Source organism: Bos mutus, chromosome 15 (assembly GCF_027580195.1).
Source record: "Bos mutus isolate GX-2022 chromosome 15, NWIPB_WYAK_1.1, whole genome shotgun sequence".
Classification (NCBI taxonomy): domain Eukaryota; kingdom Metazoa; phylum Chordata; class Mammalia; order Artiodactyla; family Bovidae; genus Bos; species Bos mutus.
Window position 1 is genome coordinate 29,494,727 of NC_091631.1, and position 22,290 is coordinate 29,517,016.

The following is a 22,290-nucleotide window of genomic DNA, read 5'->3' on the forward strand; positions in this document are numbered from 1 at the left end:
GGTGAAGAAACATTACAATGGATGTAAGAGGGCCCTGCCTGGTGCCTGGGACATAGGTCAATACCTCGGTTCCCTTCCTTAGGTCCCTGACTCTGACATCCACCCAAATCTTCCATGACACGGGTGATGGTAGAGGGGTAGCTTTGGTGGCCTGATCTGCCAAGACTGGAGTAGTTGTGTCTGGAGGGCATGTTACCCAGGGCCTTTCTTAGCCGTTGGAGGGTCAGAGTGTCCCTCATGGGCCCCAGGACAACTGCCACCCAGAGAAGAGACCTCTATGTGCCAGGGCCCCTGCCCCTGCTGCATGGAGCTCCCTGAGCTGAGCTGCTGCTGGCCAGTCAGCAGGCATTTCCTCCTCCCAGCTGTTCCCCCACTGCCCCAGTGCCCCAAGTCCCTGGCTTTAGCTCCCTAGCTCCGTCAGAGGCCGGAAGAGCTGAGGTGGTGGGGGTGACGGCAGGATTCCCACAGAGGCACTGACCTGCACGGAAGGGAGCGGAGCAGCTGGGGCGGTCCAAGCCCCTGGCGCACATCCAGGCGCCACGCTGACCTGCCAGGTGACCTTGGGCAAGGCCCCGCCCCTCTCTGGCCTTGAGTCTGCAGCTGAGTTGATAGTCCCCAGGGTCCGTCAGGGGCTGCGCCCTGTCACAGTGGCCTTCCGGAGTCAACAGCCCCAGGAAGTGATGTCAGGCTGAAGAGGTGGGGAAAGGGCAGGGAGGCCCACAGAGTAAGAGGAGATATTTTGAGAGCAGACAGGTCCCTCCACGTCACTGCTGGACAATGGTCTGGGGCCAGGAGTGGAAAATCCTGCTCTTACTTGGGCTGAAAATAGTATAAGGCAACAGGGTCTGGAATCCACCCTCAAGGAGGGTGACCTGCCCACTGAACAGCAAGGCCCTATGTCCACAAAAAGGGGCCAGGCAGTCTGACCGGGATCCAGAGATGGGGCCTGGGCCTGTCCATGGTTCCCTTAGGGTTTTCATTCCCCACCCCCACCAGTGTCGGCCACAGGATTGGATGGTGAGTAAACTCCTCCTGTCCCCTAGGTCCTGTGTCCTTAGACATCTCCAGGCACTGGTTTCACAGAAGGCTTCCTGAGGCTAGGCCATAATGTGGTCTCCATGTGCTGCGGAGGCTGAGTCCTCAGTTCTTGGGGTCTCAGAACAGCTGCTGGAGGGGTAAGTGGGCAGGTCATGAAAGGAGTGGGGACCAGGGGAACTTCGGCTCATGGGACACAGTCCCATCCCCAACTGCAGATGCACATTCAAGGGCCCGCAAAGTCATGACATATAACTCCCTGCCTCTGGGTCTGAGCAGGGCTGAGGGAGTCAGAGCTCAGCATCAACACTCCTGGTCAGTAGAGCATCTCACCTGGGTAGAGGCTCCTTATAAACTGAGATGGGGTTCAGCCTGAGCAGCAGCTGGTAGGAAACTCAGGCCTGCAAGAAAGGTTCAAGGACAGACTCTAAGAGATCATCACAAAGATAATCATAGGCATCTTGGCTATATTAACAGAAGTATAGAACCTAGAATGCGGGAGGTGAGCACTCCACACTACTACGGGCAAGTCACCTCACACTACACAATGCAGAACAATGGTCTGGGTCATGGCTCATGACAGGTCCCTGTCACACGGGGGAGCCCTGGAGCTAGACTCTAAATAGGGCAACCCTGAGGGTGCCGTTTTGACGAGGCAGAGTAGGAAGGATGGAGAAGTCACTGGAGGTAGGTGGAGGTAGGGGGGGGAAAGCAGGCAGAGTGGGCCCATCAGGGAAGGGCTTTCCCAGAGGGAGAGAGATAATCCTTATTCTCGAAGTTAAAAGTGAGGTCAGTTTTGCCCTGAAAGTGAAAGTGAAGTCGCTCAGTCGTGTCCGACTCTAGCAACCCCATGACTGTAGCCTACCAGGCTCCTCCGTCCATGGGATTTTCCAGGCAGGAGTACTGGAGTGGGTTGCCATTGCCTTCTCCTATTCCTGCCCAAAGGCTAAAGCTAGCTGGCACCTGCACTTTCATGTTCTTCTCTGATGAAGTGTTCTTCTTGGAAGTCTTGCCACTCCAGGAGGCTTTCCCTGACGCACAGTACACAGCCCCAACCATTCATGTTATCCAGTGGTGTGCTAGAGAAACTTGCACCTGCTCAAAAGAGCCAGCTGCTAAATTTTCAGGCATTTTGCAAGGAGGCTGACATCCCACTGGCAGTCTGAAGCTGGCCCTGGTAGGATTATTTGTACCATAGCTATTGGCAGTGTTTACAAATCAGGGATTCCCCCCACCCTCTCTGGACAGTCAGTTAAATGGTTTAACATTTATCAGCACTTAATGGTTATTGCCATTAAATCCTAAACTGGGGGGACCCTAAGGACAGGGACCCTCTGTGGCCAGCAAAATCAGGCAGAAAAGTCAGTTAACTTTAGAGTGGAGAATGACCTGGGTGTGTGGAGAGACTATTCCTCATATGAGACCACTCCTGAGGCAGCTGGTGGGAAGCCAGGCAGCAGCAGAGAGCAGGTTGGAGAAAGGACAGCAGCGTGCATGGCTAGAGCTTCCCAGGCCGTAACCCCATCCTCAAACTATACAACAGGGCCTGGCTCAGCAGTAACAATACCTTTAGTATCAGTCCCAGCCTCCAGATGACATCAGTTTATGTCATCATAAACTGTTTATGATGGGTTTATGACATCAGTTCCCAGACATGCATCCCTTGGACTGAGGGTACTCCTCAGAGCCAAGCCCATGATGGCACTCAGACCACTCCGACTCATCGTGGGAACCACGATGGATCATATAATTCTAACAAGTTAAGCCAGTGGGAACCACTGGCTCAGTCCTTACCCCTTACCAGGGTCCTCTGGTCAACTTGTGACCCCACCCCTCCCAGGCAGCTCAGGCCCAGGCTTGGCTGTGTGACCTTGGAAAGTCGCTTTCCTCTCTGGGCCTGTTTCTCCATTTGACTTGATTAGGCTGGAGCCCAGCCCAGGGACCCTGGAAGGCACAGCCGGGTATTTATGTGGGAGTCAGGCCAGGGCTGGCATTGTCCCTGAACTCCCTTCTTAAGATCTTACTCCCTACCCCGCACACACAAATGGTGACTAAGGGTGTGGGGACTGCCATGCTCTCTGGACTACAGAGAACAGACCGAGTCCCACTCAAATGACAGAGCACTGGGGTCACAGCTCCCTTGACCATCCTGCCTGCGTCGCTGATGGTCCATATCTGGGGAGACTGTCCCGTTTGAACAAGTCTACAGCCCCATCTCATGTAAACTTGAACAGGGGTTCAGCTTTCTACAGCCAGATGTCCTTAGTGTCAGCGCCACTACCAGCCAGCGAGGACTCTGTCCCCCTGGAGTTCTCACGGCTGGCCGAGTCTTCTGTCCTGTCGGCGTCAGTTCCGTAGGACCTGTGCAGGCCCAGCCGGTGGCGAGCCTGGGTGGGAGGGGTGGGGTCTGTGGGTGGCTTGGCATCCCGAGCAAAGCGCACGAGCCTCTGCCCAGCCAGGAAGTAGAGCACGGGGTCAAGGCAACTGTTGGCGCTGGCCAGCGGCCGGGTGACCTTGTAAGCCAAGTTGATGGCGTCGAGGGTGCGGCAGCTGAGGTCCAGCGAGCGGAAGGAGTAGTAGAGGGTGCGGGTGACGTGGAAAGGCAGAAAGCAGAGGACGAAGACAGTCAGCACAATGGCGATGGTGCGCACGGACTTGCGCTTGGCCCGTGGCAGGCCGCCGGAGGTCCCGTAGGCCGGCTTTAGCAGCCGCCGAGCCATGAGTACGTAACAGACCAGGATGACGGCGAAGGGCGCCGCGAAGAGCAGGCTCAGCATGACGGAGCTGTAGGCCACAAAGTGGCCGAAGAGCTCGGGTGCCGAGGTGTCATGGCAGATGATGCGGCTGCTTCGGGTGCTGGTGGTGACGAAGTACAGCACAGGGGCCTGGCAGGACAGCACCAGCACCCACACGGCGAACGCTACCCGGCGGGCGTAGCGGGCGCGGCCCCAGCGCAGCGAGTGCAGCGGACGCAGGACGCCCAGGCACCGGTGCACGCTGATGCACGTGAGGAACAGGATACTGCAGTAAAGGTTGGTGTAGAAGAGGAAGCGCACCAGCTTGCAGAGCACGGTGCTGAAGGGCCAGTGGTCGCCTTGGGCGTAGTAGTAGACCAGCAGGGGCAGGGAGGCGGCGTACAGCGCATCCGACACGGCCAGGTGGAACATGTACGTGGTGGAGGCGTTCCAGGTCTTGAGGCGGCACAGGAAGATGTAGAGCGCCGCGGCGTTCAGACACAGCCCGAGCACGCACACCACGCCATAGGACACGGGCAGCAGCACGTACTTGAAGCTCTCGTTGAAGCGGCACTTGTAGTCCAGCTCATCCCCATCCCACGTGCCATTGGTGGTGCCATTCCAGGTGTCCAGGCCTGTGGCCATGGCCCTGAAGGGAAGCAGGGATGGGGGTGGGGTGGGGGTGCAGAGAACAACCATCAGGGTCATGGATGGCCAGGGACCCAGCAGGGAGGCCTGACACACCCGCCTGACCCAGGCCATGAGGGACCCCAAGTGACCACAGACACCTCCGTTAGGATCTGCCCAACCACATTCAAGGCTTTTATTGCATCTGATCTGCTTCTCTCTGTGGACACAGAGGGCCCAGAACCTTGGAACCCTGGGACCTTAATGAGATCCCTGAATGTCAGGATCATATAATTCTAACAAGTTAAAACAGGGGTAGGCAAACTGAGGGACAAATCCAGCCCACCAGTCTGTTTTTGTAAATAAAGCTTTATTGGAACACAGCCATGACCATCTGTTTATGCAGCACTGAATAGTTGTGGCAAAGACCATATATTCCTCAAAGCCTAAAATACTTAGCATGTTGCCTTAAAAATTTTGTGTGTGTGTGTGTGTGTGTGTGTTTGAGAACTTCAGGAATAGAGTCCCAGATCTAGGATTCTGCCTAGGGCAGCTTATACCTTTCTGGAGGCATTAGGAAGTTCTTTTATTTGGCCTATCTTTCCACTCTCTGGGAGGCTCCAGCCCTGTGCCTAGTATTTTGGCATTTCAGGGAGTTTTGTAAGGGTCTCCCTCTTTAGTTATTCAGTCACCTCTCGGCAAATGTTTTTTAGGGACTCCTATATTCTGGTACTTTCTGCATCTGTAAACAGCAGTCCTGTTCCCTGGCCTCTGAGGCCACCTGATGGGGCAGTGACCTTCCTGAAGATTGCAGGCAAGTCTGGGGTGGAGATGGGAATGGGGGTAATGGGGAACTTCTGTGGGGCAAACTTAGCTTCCTCCAGGCCTGCCCTGCTTCTCTCCACACATCGCCACCACCTCGACCTTCTCCTTGTTCCCAGTGAGCATATAATGCCGCTATGGTGCCTGACCACCCAGACAGAGAGCACCTGGAGATCAGGATGTGACCTTACTCCTCTCCCCATCCCTCCAATGTGACCAAGAAGAGCTCTCTCAGACTATCCCAGTCTGGAGGGCAAAGATGTGCCCAAAGGTCTCAGAAGGCAGGCTGGAAGTCATAGCAGAACTCCCTGATTATGGGGCTGTGCAAGTGGCTCCCTAGTGAGTGCAGAAGGGCTTGTGCCCTGTGTGTGGGTGTGTCTGGGAGGACACAGAAGGCAGATGATGTGTGAGTCCTCCTCACGCTGAGAATCTGGGGCTGTATAATCCCTCCTATTTTGGAACCCCAGGATCCTGAGAGGCTGGGACTCAGAGATTCTGTGGGGCCAATGACATCCATTCCCTTAGACGCTGAGATTTCTGCCCAGCCAGGCCTCCCAGAAGCAGCTCAGGGCCCATGAAGTTGAGATCAGGGCGGCTGAGGGACAATTGGCTTTTCAGCTTCCTTCTTTCCCCATAACCCTCCCTCCTCTATCTTCCCTGCCTGCTACTGTCAGCAAAGATGCGACTAGGAGGCAGGGAGCCTGCCCTCATGACCTTGCTCCCACAGACACAGGTTCCTCCCCAAGGGGCCAGGGGAGATACAGGATGAGAAGGTACGTATGCGATCAGGGGCCATTGGCAGGGCCAAATGGCTAGGACCCCTCTTGACTCAGGAACCATCATTAAAGCATTTCCTCCATCCTACCCAGCTCCTTGCAGCCGTGTCAACTCCACCCTTGCTGCTGGAGCCCCTGTATCGGTCTCCCTGTCTCCAGCCTCAGTCCCCTCCATCCAGAGGGATCTTTGGAAAAGAGAAAGTCATCCCCCTGCTGGAAAGCTGCTGTGGCTCCTGTCTGATCTCAGGAGAAAACCCAGCTCCTCAGGCTGGTACCAGCGGTTTGTATAAACCAGCTTCTGTCACCATCCGCATCCCCCGTGACCTGCCGTTTCCTGAATGCACCTAACACGTTTCCCCTCTCAGCCATGCTTCACGTTACTCTTTCAGACTGGAATCCCTGCATGCCCCGTGTCTCCATCTGTTGAAATGACAACTCTTTATCCTAATCTAGTGATTAGGAAGAAGCTGGCCTCTGGACCCAGGCTGCCTTTGTCCCCTCATCTGTGAAATGAGGTGATCAACAGAAGCTACATTACAGGCCTTCAATTTGTTTAAAACCTCTGGAGCCGCGCTTGGCACACGGTGGGCACACTATGTTATGGGCTTTGAGGCTCAGTTCAGCCGTGGCTTCTCCTGACCTCTTTGGGAAGCCCTCTTAGGCCATGAGCAGAGGAGCAACAGAAGGTCCTGGAGGCTGTGGAGCAGGTGAGTGTGGTGGGCCAAGGGAGTGGCACCAGGCCCATGCTGGGGCCAGGCCCGGGAACCTCATGAGGGGAGAGGTCTGAGAGCTGTTTGGGAGGGAGTCTGGATGGAGAAGGGGCCAGGACGCCTCAGGCTCAGGGGTCAGGAGGAGAGGGAACTCAGTGTCAGACACAGTAAGTGTGGGGTGCCCCAAAGGGGTGTCATGGGCTGTGGAGAAGGGTGAAGGCTGGGATCACCAGTTCTGAAGCACTGAGGGGTAAGCAGAGGTTGCTGGCTCACAGGAACTGCAGAAGGAGCATGGAGGCCCAGGTGCGAGACTGAGGATCTATGGAGGGGCCACACTCCCCTTGGGGACACTGGCTTGGGGTGTCTAGCTCTGCCACAGAGCCCTAGGTGACATTAGGAATTTCCTGCTCTCCTGAGGGTCAGACCTCTCAGGTGCTGAATCCCCTGGCCTGGTAGCACTGTGGTGCCAACACTTCCCTCATTAGGTGCTGTGACCACTGGGCATGCTCAGGGCACCCCCCACCCCAGCTCCACCTCCACACTGCTGCTCTGCTCCTGCCCCGTGCTGAGGGCTGGCAGGTCTCTCCTCAGAGCGAGGGTCAGGGCCTTCATCTTCCCTTCATGTCACCATCTCATAGCTGGTCACAGAGTTCCTTGGTAATTATTCACGGTGGAGTCTCTGACACTGATGCAGAGGTGGAAACTTCTGTAAGTCTCTCATGAACCAAGGGAGCTGCCCTTTCCACCTGTTTTAAGACATCCTGGCCTCCACCCTCCCAAGGCAGCTAGGAACTCTATCACTGCAGCCCCTGTCCAGACTGACCCCGCCTGCCCTTTCCCTCCACAGGCCAGCCCACCAGCTTGTGAGTACAACTTCCTTCCCCACCCCTCTGACCGGCTCCTGCTTACAAAGCCAGCCAAGTCCCCAGTCCTCTCCCTTGGCCCTTCCTACTGCCTCTCCTGACCCCTGATACCCTTGGGGCCTCACTCCCAGCTGCCCGGGACCAGCTCCCACCTAACTTTGTCCAGCACCACTCAGCTACCCCTCTGTGCCCAGTTCTGGCTGGCCCTGCCCTCGAGAGCTCTGAGTGTGGTGGGAGCTGTGAGCCATGTGAGTGCCCTGACAGGCTTCTCTGCCTTTGTGTGTGTCACTGTTCTTTCTGTCTGGAAAGCCTTTCCTGACCCACTCACATGGCACTCCACCCATCCCTCAAGACTTCTCAAATCTCATCTTATCTCCAAGGCTCTTTCCCTGCATCACTAACCCCTCAGGGCATTCCATACATCCTGCTGGGGATTTGTGTCTCCACCCTCTATCCCAAGACATTCCAGGAACTCCTATCTGATTCTTTTCTCTGGCCCTGTCCTCCAGCTAAAGGCCTGATTCAAAGCAGGCATGAATGAGAGAATGAATGAATGAGTGAGTAAAGCAAGAACAAGAGGCTATGGGAGCCCAGAGGAGGCTAAGCTTTATCATATTGGTCTCCTTTCAGCGGACAATGACACTGAGGTCCCTTCAGCGGACAATGACACTGAAGGATTTCTCAGCTGCTGACCCTAGGTGGCCAGGGGTCACACCAACTCTCCAGGGGCCCAGTCCACCTGAGGCCTGTTCCTGCCCCAGGCAGACCCCTGGACTGGGTCTTTTTCAAGAACCCTGCCCTTCTCTGGACAGATCAGGGAAGAGCCAGAGGGAAGAAACTGGACCCAGGCATTCTGAAGATGGGTCAGCTGTCTGATCCACATTCCTCTATCTGACACCTCTCTGGCTCAGGAGCTCCTGATCTCCTGAGTCTGGACTGCCACCCTCTTCACTTTGTAGGGACCAAGTCTGGGTTGAGCAGCTTCCCCTCCAGCATCCTCACCGCATTCCTCAGCAGATACTGCCATAGAAGTTAGGCTACTTGTTTAAGGTCACAGTGCCAGGTATTGGAAAAACTGGATTTGATACCCAGGGCTGTCGGGCTCTGAAGCCTGAATTCATCACAGCTTGGGATGAGGTAGCAGGGCATGGGTCCCCTTGATTTACCCCCAGGTCAGTGTATACACATGCACGAGCCTGCCTGCCCCAGCCTCCCAACTTCCCAGCCAGCAGACCCCACCCTCTCGAGCCCATACCTGACCAGCCCCTGCTCTTGCTGTCAGGATGCTCAGCTCCAGCTCAGGTTCCTCACTCATGAATGCACAGGCCTGGACCGAGCTGCAGGGAGCTCTGTGGGAAACAGGAAAAACAGGTCCTCCAGCCTGGGACCTCGCCCAGCTTCCAGCATTTCTCAGGGCAGGCAATGCTGTGGGCTCCAGAGACAGGGAGGTGGGGACAGCTGGGGCTCTGGGTCACAGGAAGTCAGCTAGGATGAGCCTTCCCCAGGCTGCCTCCTCTGCGCCAGCCCTGGTCTGAAAGAGGCAGAAAGTGACCAGGAGTGCTTGTTCCGGTAGGCAGGAGTGTCCTCTGCCCACTCTTGCCCCTAACTATTCCCTTTTAGCTCACATGTTGTACAGGTGTTCCCAGGCAACCCCTTTCACTGGAGGATGGCTCTGCCAGGGAGGGTCTCCCCCATATCCTAGAGAGCTGAGCTGAGCTTCCAGTGCCCCCTCCCTCAGTCCCTGTCTGTGCTTCAGCCCCACAACAGGAAACACTCAATACCCTGGCTTCCCAGTATGCACTCAATGGTACTGTGGCCAACACAGTTCACCTCAAGCTGGGTCTCTATCTGGAATACCCTTCCTCCGTCATCCCACTGCTAATCATTCCTCCAGAGGTGTGGTAAACACACATGGGCACACACAGGCAGTCATATTCAGACATACACACACAGAGTGTTAGAGAGCCAGGGCCTGGACAGCCTTTAGAAATCACCTCTGCCAAACTCCCATTTGACAGAGGAGGAAACTAGGGCCCAAGGGCTCACAATGAGCCAGAGACAGAGCCAGGACCAGCACCCAGGTCAAGATTCTGGCCCTGGTTGTGTGTCTTGCCTGGGACTCCTCCCACAGAGCAGGCACGGTGCTTCGGTGAGGGGATGGTGACTGGTGGAGGAATGCCTCTGTGTGGGCAGGCCCTAGTGTCCACCAGAACCTCAGACCCATCTCAGAGAAAGAGAACATTCCTCTTTCTCCCAGGTTCACTTCCCTGCAATGCGGGACCAGGGTCTCAGACAGCTGAAGCCAGGCCCCCAAGCTGGAAGCCCATGCAAGTGTGGGGAAAGTGGAGAAGGCAGAGATGGGGGAACCACGGGAATAGGGCAAGGGGAGGGGACACCGGGAAAGGCCTTGGACCACGATTTTCCCAGTGCACCTTGCCCAGGAGTCTCAGGCTGACACGGGCCAGCCGGCTGGTAGTCGGGAGTCTAGTGACAAGGTGAAAGAGTTCTTCACCTAGGGTCTCACCCAGGCTTCTCCTAAGGAGATGCCTTCACTGAAAAGACTAAGGTAGAACATCTTGCTTTCTCTGGACAGGTGGGAGATCCTAGTTCTGCTATGGGACTCTTTCCTAGTTCCCAGCTGTGGGACTCAGACAAGCCTCAGGTCTGCAATTTAACTCCCATGGGATCATTCTGGCCTTGTTGGTCATTTATTTATTTTTGGTTGTGTTGGGTCTTTGTTGCTGCATGCAGGCTTTCTCTAGTTGCAGCGAGTGGGGCTACTCTTTGTTGCACTGCACAGGCTTCTCATTGCAGCGGCTCCTTTGGTTGCGGAACACGGGCTCTTCAGTAGTGGCAGCACACAGGCTCAATAGTTGTGGCACACAAACTTAGTTGCCCCAAAGCACGTGGAATCTTTCAGAACCAGAGATCGGACTTGTGTCCCTTGCATCGGGAGGCAGATTCTTAACTACTGGACCACCAGGGAAGTCCCCCTCTCCTGCTCTTTGGCTTGGTTGTGTCTTTTGACTTGACACCCACCAAGAGTCAAACTCAGTTTGGGGTAAAATGACCACTACCTCCTAGATCCTCTCTTCCAGGAAGCTCCCACAGTTTTTGGTGTGAGGGAATTAGTTCTGATTAGTTCTCCACCAGAGGGAACACGTCTTACTGGCAAGGCCAAGATCTACTCTTCCTGGTAGTTCCCCACTGTGAAGCAGCCATGATGTTACTGTACTCACTGTACTCATGTTTGTTAAAAACAAACAAACAACAAAAAGGCAAACCAACAAGGCCCGAAAGGGTAGCCCAAGATCTTACCCAAGGTCACCGATAAGCCAGGGGCAGAGCAAGCCTGGCATGCAGACTCACTACCTGCCCCCTGGACCTGGCTCTGACTCTCCTCCTCACCCAACCTGGCTCTTCCTCACCCTGTCTTTCTCTCTGTGGCCCCAGGCTAGTGAGCCCAAAGCCAGGAAGAGTGGCTGGGGCAGTTCCCAAACTGGTTACAGATTTTTCAGGGTGGCTGGACAGCATTCCAGCTTCTCCACTCGGGTGGCTCTGGAATGTATTGCCTGCTTGCCACCCACCTGGCTGGCCCTGTCCAGTCCAGCAGGGGAAAGTGACCTGTCATCATTCTGGAAACTCCTGCCTTTGCAGGAGGTGAGGTGCTGTGAAGGGAAACATAGGCCCAGGACCCGAACCACTGAGGGGCAGCAGAGTGCACTGGGCAGGGGGGAGATCCCAGTTCTTCCATTCCCAGCCGTGGGACCCGGACAAGCCTCAGCTCCACAGCCTAACTCTCAATTTCCTTGCAATCTAAGAATAGTACCTGCCTTGTAAGTTTGTCAAGATAACTAAAGGAGATGATTTAGATTTTGTGAAATAATTAAAAGAGTTATGATTTTAGCAGGTGAAGAAGGTGGGCAGGATGCAGGTATTCCAAGAAGATAATAGGGGCAGGAAATGCGTGGTATGACGGGGAAGCCTGGTGGGCTGCCGTCTATGGGGTCGCACAGAGTCGGACACGACTGAAGCTATTTAGCAGCAGTAGCAGCAGCATGGGCAGAGTAGCAAGGTGACAGCCAGACTGACCACAGATCAAGGTTCTCACACTGAAGGCCATCCTCAGAAGGGAGAGCAACTTAGGCACCCCCAGCAAGACTTAGACCCCACCACACCCCTTCACTCACTCACCCTTTACAGAGGCTGCCGTATCTGCACCTCTGTCTGTGTGGGGCGCTTGGGGACTCTGAGGTAGGTTAGACCCTTCCATGATCTTGAGCTCACTGTCAAGGTTGAAGGTGGAGGAGAGAGGACAGGGGAAGATCCAGAAATAGTCAATGACATCTTAGGGTGATCAGGGCTGAAGGAGACATGAGGGCCCCTAATGGAAAGGGGGTGTGGTCAGGGAAGGCTTCCTGGAGGAGAGGACACCTGTTTTGGAAGATAGGTAGGAAATTAGGTGGGTGGAGAGAGAAGAGGAGCAAAGAGCAAAAACTGGGGCAGGTGATCCATAGTATTTTGGGAAACTGTCAGTTATCCCTATGGCTTGGGGCAGAGGGATGGTAAAGAGAGGGCAAGGCTGAGTTGGAGGACCATGAGGAGCTTTGGAGTCATCCTCTGCTGCTGTTGCTGCTAAGTCGCTTCAGTCGTGTCCGACTCTGTGCGATGCCATAGACGGCAGCCCACCAGGCCCCGCCGTCCCTGGGATTCTTTAGGCAAGAACACTGGAGTGGGTTGCCATTGTCTCCTCCAATGCATGAAAGTGAAAAGTGAAAGTGAAGTCGCTCAGTCGTGTCCGACTCTCAGCGAACCCATGGACTGCAGCCTACCAGGCTCCTCCGTCCATGGGATTTTCCAGGCAAGAGTACTGGAGTGGGGTGCCATTGCCTTCTCCCGAGTCATCCTCTACCCTCTCCCAAATGTCCTCCCTGGGGCTGAAGGCCCGTAGGTGCCCAGCTTTGCCTGGTATGCTTTCTGCATCACAAACACTGGGGCTGGTCTGGGGAAATAGCTGAGGGGTAACCTCAGATGTTATCAGCAGGTGCTATTGCAGTGTGATGCCTCTCAGCCTCCTCTGGAGGCCCTGGGTCTCTGGAGCCCCTTCTGGAGTCTCTCTCCCTCTTGGGAGTCCTCAGGATCCTGACTGTGGGGGCCACCCACTGGCATTGAGCTCAGAACATCTGAGTGTGTGGGTCTCAGAGGTCAGCCAAGCTGGTTCTCCTGCCTTACAGATCAGGAAACTGAGACTACTTCCTTAAGTGGAAGGGCCTTATCCAGGTCTGGTGTTCGAATTATTTTCAGTGCGGGGTTAAGTTCCCCCCAAACAACCTCCAGGGCAAGACTCTAAACCAGCTGGCCCACCTCTGACACAATCCAGCCCAGTACTGAGTTACAGAAGTATGCTGCTGACCTGAATCAGCTCAGAACCATAATGCTCTGGACTCCACCCTGATCCATCACACCCGAAGGCCTCCAGCCACCCTTAAGAAGCAAGAACCCTGGGTTCAGGTTCCAATTTGGAACATCCATGCTGTGCAGCCTTGGTCAAGTCAGTTCCCCTCTCTGAGTCTCAGGTTCTTCATTGATCAAACAGGGAGAATTACTGACACATAAGAGCTCTCAGGAACCCTCTGCTCAAGAACCAACTATAGCTCTCCATGGAGCAAGACCTTCTTTTTCTATTATAACACCTACTTTCTTCTGGTCATTCACTTCCCCAACACTCACTGGCACCTTCTCTGTGTCCAGCCTGTGCTGGGTGATGTGGACAGAAAAAAAAAGCAGGCCCAGCCTGGCCTACTCCTACAACTGACCTCTAGGATGAATACAGAGGTGAGGAAGGCTCCCATAGTCAACCTCCCCACATCAGGGCCCAACAGCTGGGAGAGGCCAGGCCTGAGGACACAAAAGTAGCTTAAGCAGAACATGAGGGTCAAAAGGTGCACCAGGGATTTCCTTAGTGGTCCAGTGGCTAAGACCCCGTGCTCCCAATGCAGGGGGCCCAGGTTCGATCCCTGGTCAGGGAACTTATCCTTGGCCTTCCCTAGTAGCTCAGACGGTAAAGCATCTGCCTGCAATGCAGGAGACCTGGGTTCAATCCCCAGGTTGGGAAGATCCCCTGGAGAAGGAAATGGCAATCCACTCCAGTATTCTTGCCTGGAGAATCCCGTGGACAGAGGGACCTGGCATGTCACTGTTCATGGGGTTGCAAAGAGTTGGACATGACTGAGAGACAAAACATGCACACACACAGGGAACTAGGGCCAGCACGACACAACTGAAGATCCTGTATGCCTCAATTAAGGTATGGAGCAGCCAAATAAAATTAAAAAAATAAACTTTAAAAATGGTGCACCACACAGACTCACAGAAGGAAGTTTGGGAAGAGGAAAGATTTCACCAGGAGCAGGGCCACCTCCTGTCACCCAAATCAGCAAGGTTTCTCCAGCCCTGTGGACAGCCTGAACAGATACTATCTTAGCAGCAGCTGGGTCATCAGGCCACAGGCAAGAAATAAAGACATATTTTCCGGAAGGAACTCAAACTTCCCTTAGCCCAAAAAGTAGAGGACCTGGCCTCACCCAGATAGGGACTCTGTCTTGAATGGGGAAGAAAAAGCTAGGGCAGGTGGGCAGGAATCCCTGCTGTCACCTTGGCTTTGTGAACTTGGGCAAGGTATTCTCTGAGCCTCTATTTCCTCATCTTCAAAATGGGGGTAATAATTTCTCTTTCACAGGGTTAAAATGAAAGCCGCTCAGTCATGCCCAACTCTTTGCAACCCCATGGAATTCTCCAGGCCAGAATACTGGAATGGGTAGCTTTTCCCTTCTCCAGGGGATCTTCCCAACCCAGGGATCGAACCCAGGTCTCCTGCATTGTGGCCAGATTCTTTACCAGCTGAACCACAAGGGAAGCCCAAGAATAGGGGAGTGAGTAGCCTATCCCTTCTCCAGAGGATCTTCCCAACCCAGGAATTGAACCGAGGTTCTCCTGCATAGCAGGCAGATTCTTTACCAACTGAATTATCATGGAACCCAGTATATTTCACAGGGTTGGTGGAAGATAAATTAGGGACTTTTATAAAATGTTACTGGTAAGCTGTCTCTGCAAAGAGGGCACAGGGAGAGGAAAGCAGTCAATAGTTTAAATTCCAATAATCAGCACCATCCCTCACTATTGAGTTCATGTTCTAGTATTGTCACAATGCATTTAGGTCTATGAATATCACACATCTTGCCTGAGCATTGCACTTTACACAGGAGAGAAAGCCCAGAGATAAACCCACACACCTATGGTCACCTAATCTATGACAAAGGAGGCAAGAATATACAATGGAGAAAAGACAGTTTCTTCAGTAAGTGGTACTATGAAATCTGGACAGCTACATGAAAAAGAATGAAATTAGAACATTCCCAAACACACAAAATAATTCAGAAAATGGATTAAAGAATTAAATGTAATGCAGAACACTCTGAAATAAATTACAGCAAGATCTTTTTTGACCGACCTCCTAAAGTAATGAAAATGAAAACAAAAATAAACAAATGGGACCTAATTAAACTTAAAAGCTTTTGCACAGCAAAGGAAACCATAAACAAGACAACATACAGAATGGGAGAAAATATTTGCAAATGAAGGAACTGACAAGGGATCAATCTCCAAAATATACAAGCAGCTCATGTAGCTTAATGTTAAAAAATCCAAACAACCCAATCAAAATATGGGTGGAAGAACTAAACAGACATTAGAAAACTGCAAATCAAAACTACAATAAGGTATCACCTCACACCTGTCAGAATGACCATCATTTAAAAAAATCTATAAACAATAAATACTGAAGAGGGTGGGGGGAAAAGGGAATTCTGTTGCACTGTTGATGGGAATGTAAATTAATACAGCCGGTATGGGAAACAGTATGGAGGTTCTTTAAAAATCTAAAAATAGAACTACCATATGACCCAGAATTCCCATTACTGGGCATATACTCAAAGAAAATCATAGTTCAAAAAGACACACACACCCCAATGCTCATTGCTATATACAAATTGAGGCTAGGACATGGAAACAACCTAATGTCCATCAATAGATGAATGGATGAAGAAGATATGGTACATATATACAATGGAATATTACTCAGCCATAAAAAGGAACAAAGTAGTGTCACTTGCATAGACAGACAGACCTAGAGGCTGTCATACAGAATAAAATAAGTCAGAAAAAGAAAAATATATACTGTCTATTAATGCTGTTCTGACCACGCCCTGCACACAAACCTTCCATGGCTCCCTATTTGCCTTCGGGATGAAATCCAAGTTTTCATCTTGTACACCCTGAGTCCTGTAGTGCCCCAGGACACACTGTAGGACAATCTGTGCCACCCATTCTGATGGCCTGACTGGTTTCCCCTTCTTTATAATGATGTGGAGCTCCACTGTAGACAAGCTTTCCCTGGGGAAGCTGGGGACAGGGGACAGGGCACAGGGCTGAGGGGCTGCTGCTGCTCTCCCAGTTCAGCTCAGTGCTGTGCAGGATCCTGGCAACACAAAAAGGAGTGAGATCCAGTTCCTGCCCTCCAAGGGTTCTGAGACCTTGGGAATGAGAAGCAGGAGACAGAGACCTTAACAGTTCAAGGTACAATTAGGGCTCTAAGACTGCAAGGGCCCAGAAGAGGCTCCAATCCAACCTGGCTAAATAAGGATGGCTTACCAGAGGAGGGGGCGTCTGAGCTGGGTAGTTCTCCAACTGAGGAAGATGAGTAGAAGGGCATTTCAGGCAGTGAGCATAGACTATGGAATGGTCCACAGGCAAGAAAGTGACTAGCATTTGCAGCAGATTACATGCATTTAGGAGGATGGAAAGTCAGGCAGGAGAGGTGGCTGGAGAGGGTGGCAAGGACCAGCTCTGAGAGAGGCCTTGAGTCCCAGGCCAAGGGGCTCAGATGTGATCCAGTGGAAGTTCTCTGAAAGTTTAGCCAAAGGAGCAAAATGACTGGGATTTGAATTTCAGGAAGTTATCCCCCAGGATCTGATCTTCCTAACCTCAAAGAGTGAGCCTGCCCAAGAGGACACTGGTGTTGAGCATGACCCACACGACAGCTCCTTGATAGTCCTTAAGTTCCACATCACTATTATTCCCCTTTTACAGATGAGGCTCAGAAAAGGGACATGCCTTGCTCAGGGTCACACGGTGTACAAGGCATGATGGAGGGAAGGTCTCTGGGTCTCCAGAGAGCTTTTAGGGGGCCCTGTCTGCTCAAAGACTCTCTTTCCCAATCATTTCCACCAATAGACAGCTGAGACTTTATCTGGGCCCCACCCTGGCCCTCAAAAACTCCCATTATTCCAGCCAGATCCAAAACAAAGTGGGCACTTCAGGCTGTGAGCCCAGGGACACTGAGGGTGCGTACTGGAAGAACAGCTGCCATCAGCCCCAGAAACCCCAAACTGGCATTTCTGGTCCGCAGCAGGGCCTGGCCCTTGGGTCTGGCTCCTGGGGGACCCTAAGCCTGACACTGGGAGCCCTCCTTAGGGAGGTGAGAGAGGGCACTGCCTTTCTCCAGGCTGACCCTTCCTACAGCAGCCCGCCAGATTAAAAGTCCCCAGACAGAGGCTTAACTGTCCTTCCAGGCCACTGCTCCGCGCGCCACCCACCCCCCGGCCCCAGCCCCGCCCCAGTCTTGCCCAGGCGAGGCTGCCACCCAGGGTGCCCCTGGAGAGAGGGGGCTCGGGACCTCCAGGGTTGGCCTGTCTCTGGCTTTAGGTCCCACGATGCGGGGGCGCCCGTACCGGAGCACAAACACAAACAAGTTCCACAGGTTCAGCTACCCGACTCCACAGGGGCGCACGCTCTCACGCAGGGACATACACACTTTCCCGAATACGCGCACTCACCCGGGGTATCCGTCCACATTCCCCGCGATCGAACTCCAGTGGAGCCCGAGCTTGACCACGGACCCGCCGGAGCTCTCACAGGGGTTTGGAACCGTGCCTTCTCTCGGCCAGCCGCGCGCGCGCCGCTCTGCCTGCCCGGCGCCGGCCGAGTCGCCACCCCGCGTGCACACGGGCCAGCCCGCCCGCGGCCCTCTCTCCGCCTGCTGGTCCTGCCGGCGGCCCGCCCTCACCTCGCAGGGCGCTCGTCCTCACGCTGTGCCCCGACCTGGCTCCCCCGTGCTCGCGCCACCGCGGGGACACACGTGCCCAAGAGCCTCACCCGCCCCGCCCAGCTCCCCACCCCTCCGGGTCAGGCCGGGGGCGGGCCGGACTCCGGACAGACCCAGGCACTGCCGCTGCCACCTCCTGCCGGGGACAGACACTCCGCTACCCGATCGGGAACACTGCAGGGCCATAGGGTGCTGCCCCGGCAGGGACGGGCGGCGACTGCCCTACCGCCTGGGGACCGAGGCTCCCTGGCCTTCCTCACTCGGGTGATGAAAGGCTTTCAGAAACTTTGCTAAAGTTTTGCAAAGTTCAGTGTCTCTGTGACCGCTGTCACTGCCGACCGCGAGAGCTTCCAGAGAACCTGTTCAGGGACCTTCCACAGAGCACTGGCCTCCCATTGCCCGCGGGGAGGAAATCTGGGCGCTCAGGGTCCTGACCCTCTGGCAAGGAGAGTGAAGGGAGCCTCTACTGCTCTCTCTGTGCTTAATCTCAGCCAGAAAGAGTCAATGGAAATTCCTTAAGAACAGGTTTTTTTTTTGGTCTGTCATCTTGAGCTACTTCCCTTGAGCGCCTTTTCAGACTACTCCGGCCACACACATTACTCTCTTCTCTGCCCTCAACCCCATTCGGATGGCTCCTGTAGCCAGGGACCCTAGTCTGTCCCTTTCCCGAACTGTGAGCTCCAGAAGACCAAGGACCAGTCTGTCTGATGTCTTTCTCCTGGTCCCAGAGGCCCCAGGAGTTGCTCAATACTTGTTAGAATGCTTGAATGAATGAATGAAAATGACCATCACCCCCTTCTCATTCTGGTCTAGGCTTGGAGAGTGCAGGTTCTGACTCAGCTTCAGCACTGACTCTGGGAGACCTTGATCCAATTCCAGCCCTTTGGGGGCCTCCTTTTCTGTGAAACAGAGGCGATCACAGTCACCATTCCACCAGTCAGTGTTGTTTTCTGTGGGCCTCCGGACAGTCAGTGTCTGGACCAGTGCACAGAAGGTCTGTTTCTGCGGCCGAGGAGCTTGCCCAGGGCCCTAGGACCTTGGGTCCTGCTAGGTCCCACATCAGCTGACTGGGCATTGCTGTAGTCTTGCCAGGAGTGGGAATAGGGTGGACACACAGCTCTGTGTGGCTGGGCCGCCTCGGCAGTGCCCCAGGGACCTTCACCCAGGAGACACAAAGGCTTCTTGTCCAGCCTCCTCCATCTATTGTCCAAGTGGATCCATGCAGCTTCTAAGGGGCTAGGAATCCCTGGGGCCCCTACTTGAGGAGTCCAGGCCTTGGGGGTCTCATTGTGGGGAAAGCCCCCTGGACACTGGAGACCTCAGCCAACCCTCTTCTCGCCTCTCCCATCAGATGACTACTGTAAATGCTATTTTGGCCCAGAGAAAAATTCCTTTGGTATCAGTATGAGGACCCAGGGCTCTGCCTCAGGTTCCAGCTTACTGGAGGGTGGCCAGCCCAGGGCTCTGCTCCTGCTCTGGTTCAACTTGCTCACTTTACAGCAGAAAAACCTGCATCCCTGAGACCCACGGTGTCTAAGCTACCACAACAGGTAACTTGGGCCTGAGGCACAGACAAAAGGGATTTGCCCTCGAACCCCACAACCAGCTCAGGTCGCCTTCTTGCCTCACGTCCTTTGAAGCTTCTCTGAGCCTCAGTTTCCCTTCTGCAAAGTGGCAGTAATGATTCCTTTCTCAGTGGCTTATCTGAGGTTCTTGTTTCAGGGTTTTGCCCATCATCCCCAGTGGCCTAGGTGTGAGGGGTTAGGACACCCTTCTGTTGAGGGGCTGGAAGTCAAGGTCTCCTGATACCTTCCCCTGACTTTCTCCTCACTGGGCTTTGGAGATCATCAAGTCCACCAGGTTCCAAATCCCCTAGCTAAGTCTTCTCTATTTACAGCCTAAGGAGCCGCCATCCCTCTTCAACCTGAGCTCCTTTGCTTTTATCTTTGTATTTACTTACATTTCCTTGCAAGAGTTTGATGAACCATTGATCCGACCAGGAACTGAGGCCCCGTGAGTTCCATAGCAAACCCCACCCAAGTCCCCATTATGAATAAGTAAAGAAAGAGCATGGAGGGAGGCTTCCTGTAACCACACAGCCAAGGCAGGCTGATGGAGAAGGCCCAGACACGTCATGGTCCCCATGAGGAGAGGGCACCAGGAGAGGAGGCAGGGAGCAGGGTTCCATTAGCAGCAGCAGGTTAGGATGGGGAGGGCAACCCCAGCAGCACTTCTCCCCAGGCATTGGGAGGCTTCCTGCATCTCCAGCTCTGAGGAGGCGTTTGGCTCTCTCAAGCCTTCTCATCTTCCCTCTCTGACTGCTCTCGTCTCCCCTGAGGAAGCCAGCTCTGAGAATCTGTGCTGGGGCTGGAGCCCCTGCCCTGGCTCAGGCCTTGTCGTTCAGCTGGGACATGACACCTCCAAGCCCTCCTTCACAGGTTAGGGTGGTGACTCCGTTACCCCTCCTAGCCTTGCCTGCCTCCACCCTCCAGTGTCCCCACCACCCTCATGAAAAGCCTGGCTCTATAGCCTGCCAGGCCAGGGCCTTCCTCCCCCTACCTCACCTCCTGCCTCTGCTCCAGCCATGCTGCTGCACTGGGCCATCTCCCACCTCCTGCCTGGCACTTGCTGCTCCCTCTGCCTGCAATGCCCCTTGATGCTTCTCCACCCTTGGCCCTTTCTCCTGACTCCCCACCATCACTCCTCTAAGTCCCAGCCCAGGCGCCCCACCAGGTCCCTCTGTCACACCACTCATCACAATCTGATTACTGTCGATATCTATCTCCCCCTCTTATGGGGATCTATTTGAGGGCAGGGCTAGAGATCATCTTATTCACAGTTAAATGTCCAGCACCTACCACTGTCCCTGTCACCCAGACAACCTCCATGAATATTTGTTATGTGAGTGAATAAGAACTCTACCGATCACATTCTTGTGTTAGTCATTGTCTGAAAATATCTCATTTGATCTTCACCAGCACCCTAAGAGGTAGATCATTATCACTTTACATATAGAGAAATTGCAGTTCAGAAATCAGAAGTGAATGTATAAATCAACAGTGAGTCTGCAGTAGGTCCCCTGGCCCTGAAACTGCAAGGCAGGGAGGAAGGCGGTGTGGCATTCCCAGAGTGATGGCTGAGCCATGGCGCTGGCACCCGCACTGCGACTCCGGTTATGGAGGGCTGGACTGGCTCCAGAAGGCTTGTCTTGCTTGCTCTCTGGACTGCTGCATTGCTCTGGACCATCCCCTGCCTCCCTCACCAACCGGGAACTGTGCTCCTCAGATTTCTCCGGCAGGGGCCAGGCCTCCGATGTCAAATGCAGCTTGGAAGCTCTGGCTGTTGACGTGCCAGGATGCAAGCACCCAGGGGAGGCAGCCCGGGAGGCAGGAAGCCTGGTCCAGGCCAAAGCAAGCCTCTGTTCTGCCTCCCTGCCAGCAAAACAGGCTACATAATTTGAGGGATCCATGGCAAAATGAAAATGAAAATGCAGGCCCCTTGTTCCAAAGCTAGTAAGATTCTCAAGATGGTATAGCAGAGCGTTAAATCAAAGTATGGGGACCTTTGAAGCATGGGTCATAGACCTATGAAGCCAGCCCCGTCCTCAGACCTTTGGTTTCTTCATCTGTCAAACAGAAAATGATGGCCACCTGGTCAGGCAGTGGTGAGGATGAGGTGGGAGATATAAGTAGGAGGTTCAGTGACCAGCATGAGCTTGGGTGGGGGGCTGTGTGGACATCACGTGCTGTTCACCTCTCAGCATGAGGCAGCGGACTAATTCTCCTCAGGAATTAGATTCCTCACACAGCTCCTTTTCATGAACTGAAAACTAAGGCTCAGGCAAAATGACTTGGTCAGGTTCACACACAGACTCAGTAAGGGAAGCCAAGATCAGAGTCCTGGCCAGTCTCTCTGCAAAACGGGTGCTTTCTGTAACACAGGAGAGGGGGTGGTTGGGAAGAGAGAGGGAGGGTGCTGCTCAGGACAAAGAGGGCCACTGTGCAGACACAAAGACCTGACCACAGAGGCCCCTGTGGGGGCTGGGCCCAATGAGTGGGTAGAAAAGCCCCATGGTGACTGGGGAGCTGCCGGGAGCTGCCTCCCAGCCTCTCCCTGGCCCTGCATTGATGGGGGTGGGGAGGTAGCAAACAGAACCGAAGAAACAGGTCAAGGAGGAGAAACAGACTCACAGCCAGACCCTTTACCCAGCCCCAGGCCCAGGCCCCCAGAGCTAACCACCCTGGCTCTCCCCAGCTTCTCCTGGGCAGCCTGCCAGCTTCAGGAATTCCCCACCCCCTGCCCCGCATACCACCCAGCACCAGTGAGAGTAGGGCTCAGTTAGGTAGCTGGCCATCCAACATTTCCAAGCTCACAATCCTGCTCAGAAACTTTTGGCTACTGTCTATCACCCACAGAGGAAGGAAGCATAAGCCCTCACATGTCATTCAAGGCCTTTGTGACCTGCCCCGTTTACTGATCCACACTCCCCTGTCCCCACGCTCTATCAACCCTCCTCAGCCTAGTCATATGGGACATGCCACAGTTCTCCTAACCACTCGG

At 54.1% G+C, this 22,290-nt stretch overlaps 2 protein-coding genes and 1 non-coding gene across 10 annotated transcripts in view; 1 reads left to right on the top strand and 2 right to left on the bottom strand.

The window, feature by feature from the left end:
* The window catches only part of P2RY6 (pyrimidinergic receptor P2Y6), an 86,074-nt gene extending 68,484 nt beyond the window's left edge, over positions 1-17,590 (bottom strand). Inside the window, exon 1 of one of the 2 annotated variants that reach the window (XM_070383779.1) lies at positions 17,462-17,590. The gene's annotated coding sequence lies outside the window, so the exon portion shown is untranslated. Of the gene's footprint in view, positions 1-478; positions 2,447-17,461 lie in introns of those variants that run through there. The other variant, XM_070383774.1, reaches the window with a different exon arrangement.
* Positions 2,587-17,601, bottom strand: P2RY2 (purinergic receptor P2Y2). Of its 7 annotated transcripts, none has more exons than XM_070383772.1 (4): positions 17,462-17,601; positions 11,763-11,854; positions 8,824-8,917; positions 2,587-4,419 (listed from the first exon to the last, which is right to left on the bottom strand). In XM_070383772.1, the coding sequence occupies exon 4, from the start codon at positions 4,413-4,415 to the stop codon at positions 3,282-3,284; it is 1,134 nt and encodes a 377-aa protein (XP_070239873.1). In that variant the 5' UTR covers positions 4,416-4,419; positions 8,824-8,917; positions 11,763-11,854; positions 17,462-17,601; the 3' UTR covers positions 2,587-3,281. The 7 variants fall into 7 exon arrangements, with proteins under 7 accessions (XP_070239873.1, XP_070239871.1, XP_070239872.1 ...); XM_070383770.1 differs by having other exon boundaries at positions 8,824-9,099; XM_070383771.1 differs by having other exon boundaries at positions 11,763-12,002; positions 17,462-17,597.
* Positions 13,612-13,683, top strand: TRNAC-GCA (transfer RNA cysteine (anticodon GCA)). Its single transcript has one exon. It is a non-coding gene; the product is annotated as a tRNA-Cys (tRNA).
* Positions 17,602-22,290: the final 4,689 nt, after the last annotated feature.

Bases quoted from the DNA above. Each gene is read 5' to 3' on its own strand.
- P2RY2 (XM_070383769.1), bottom strand. From the start codon at position 4,415: ATGGCCACAGGCCTGGACACCTGGAATGGCACCACCAATGGCACGTGG.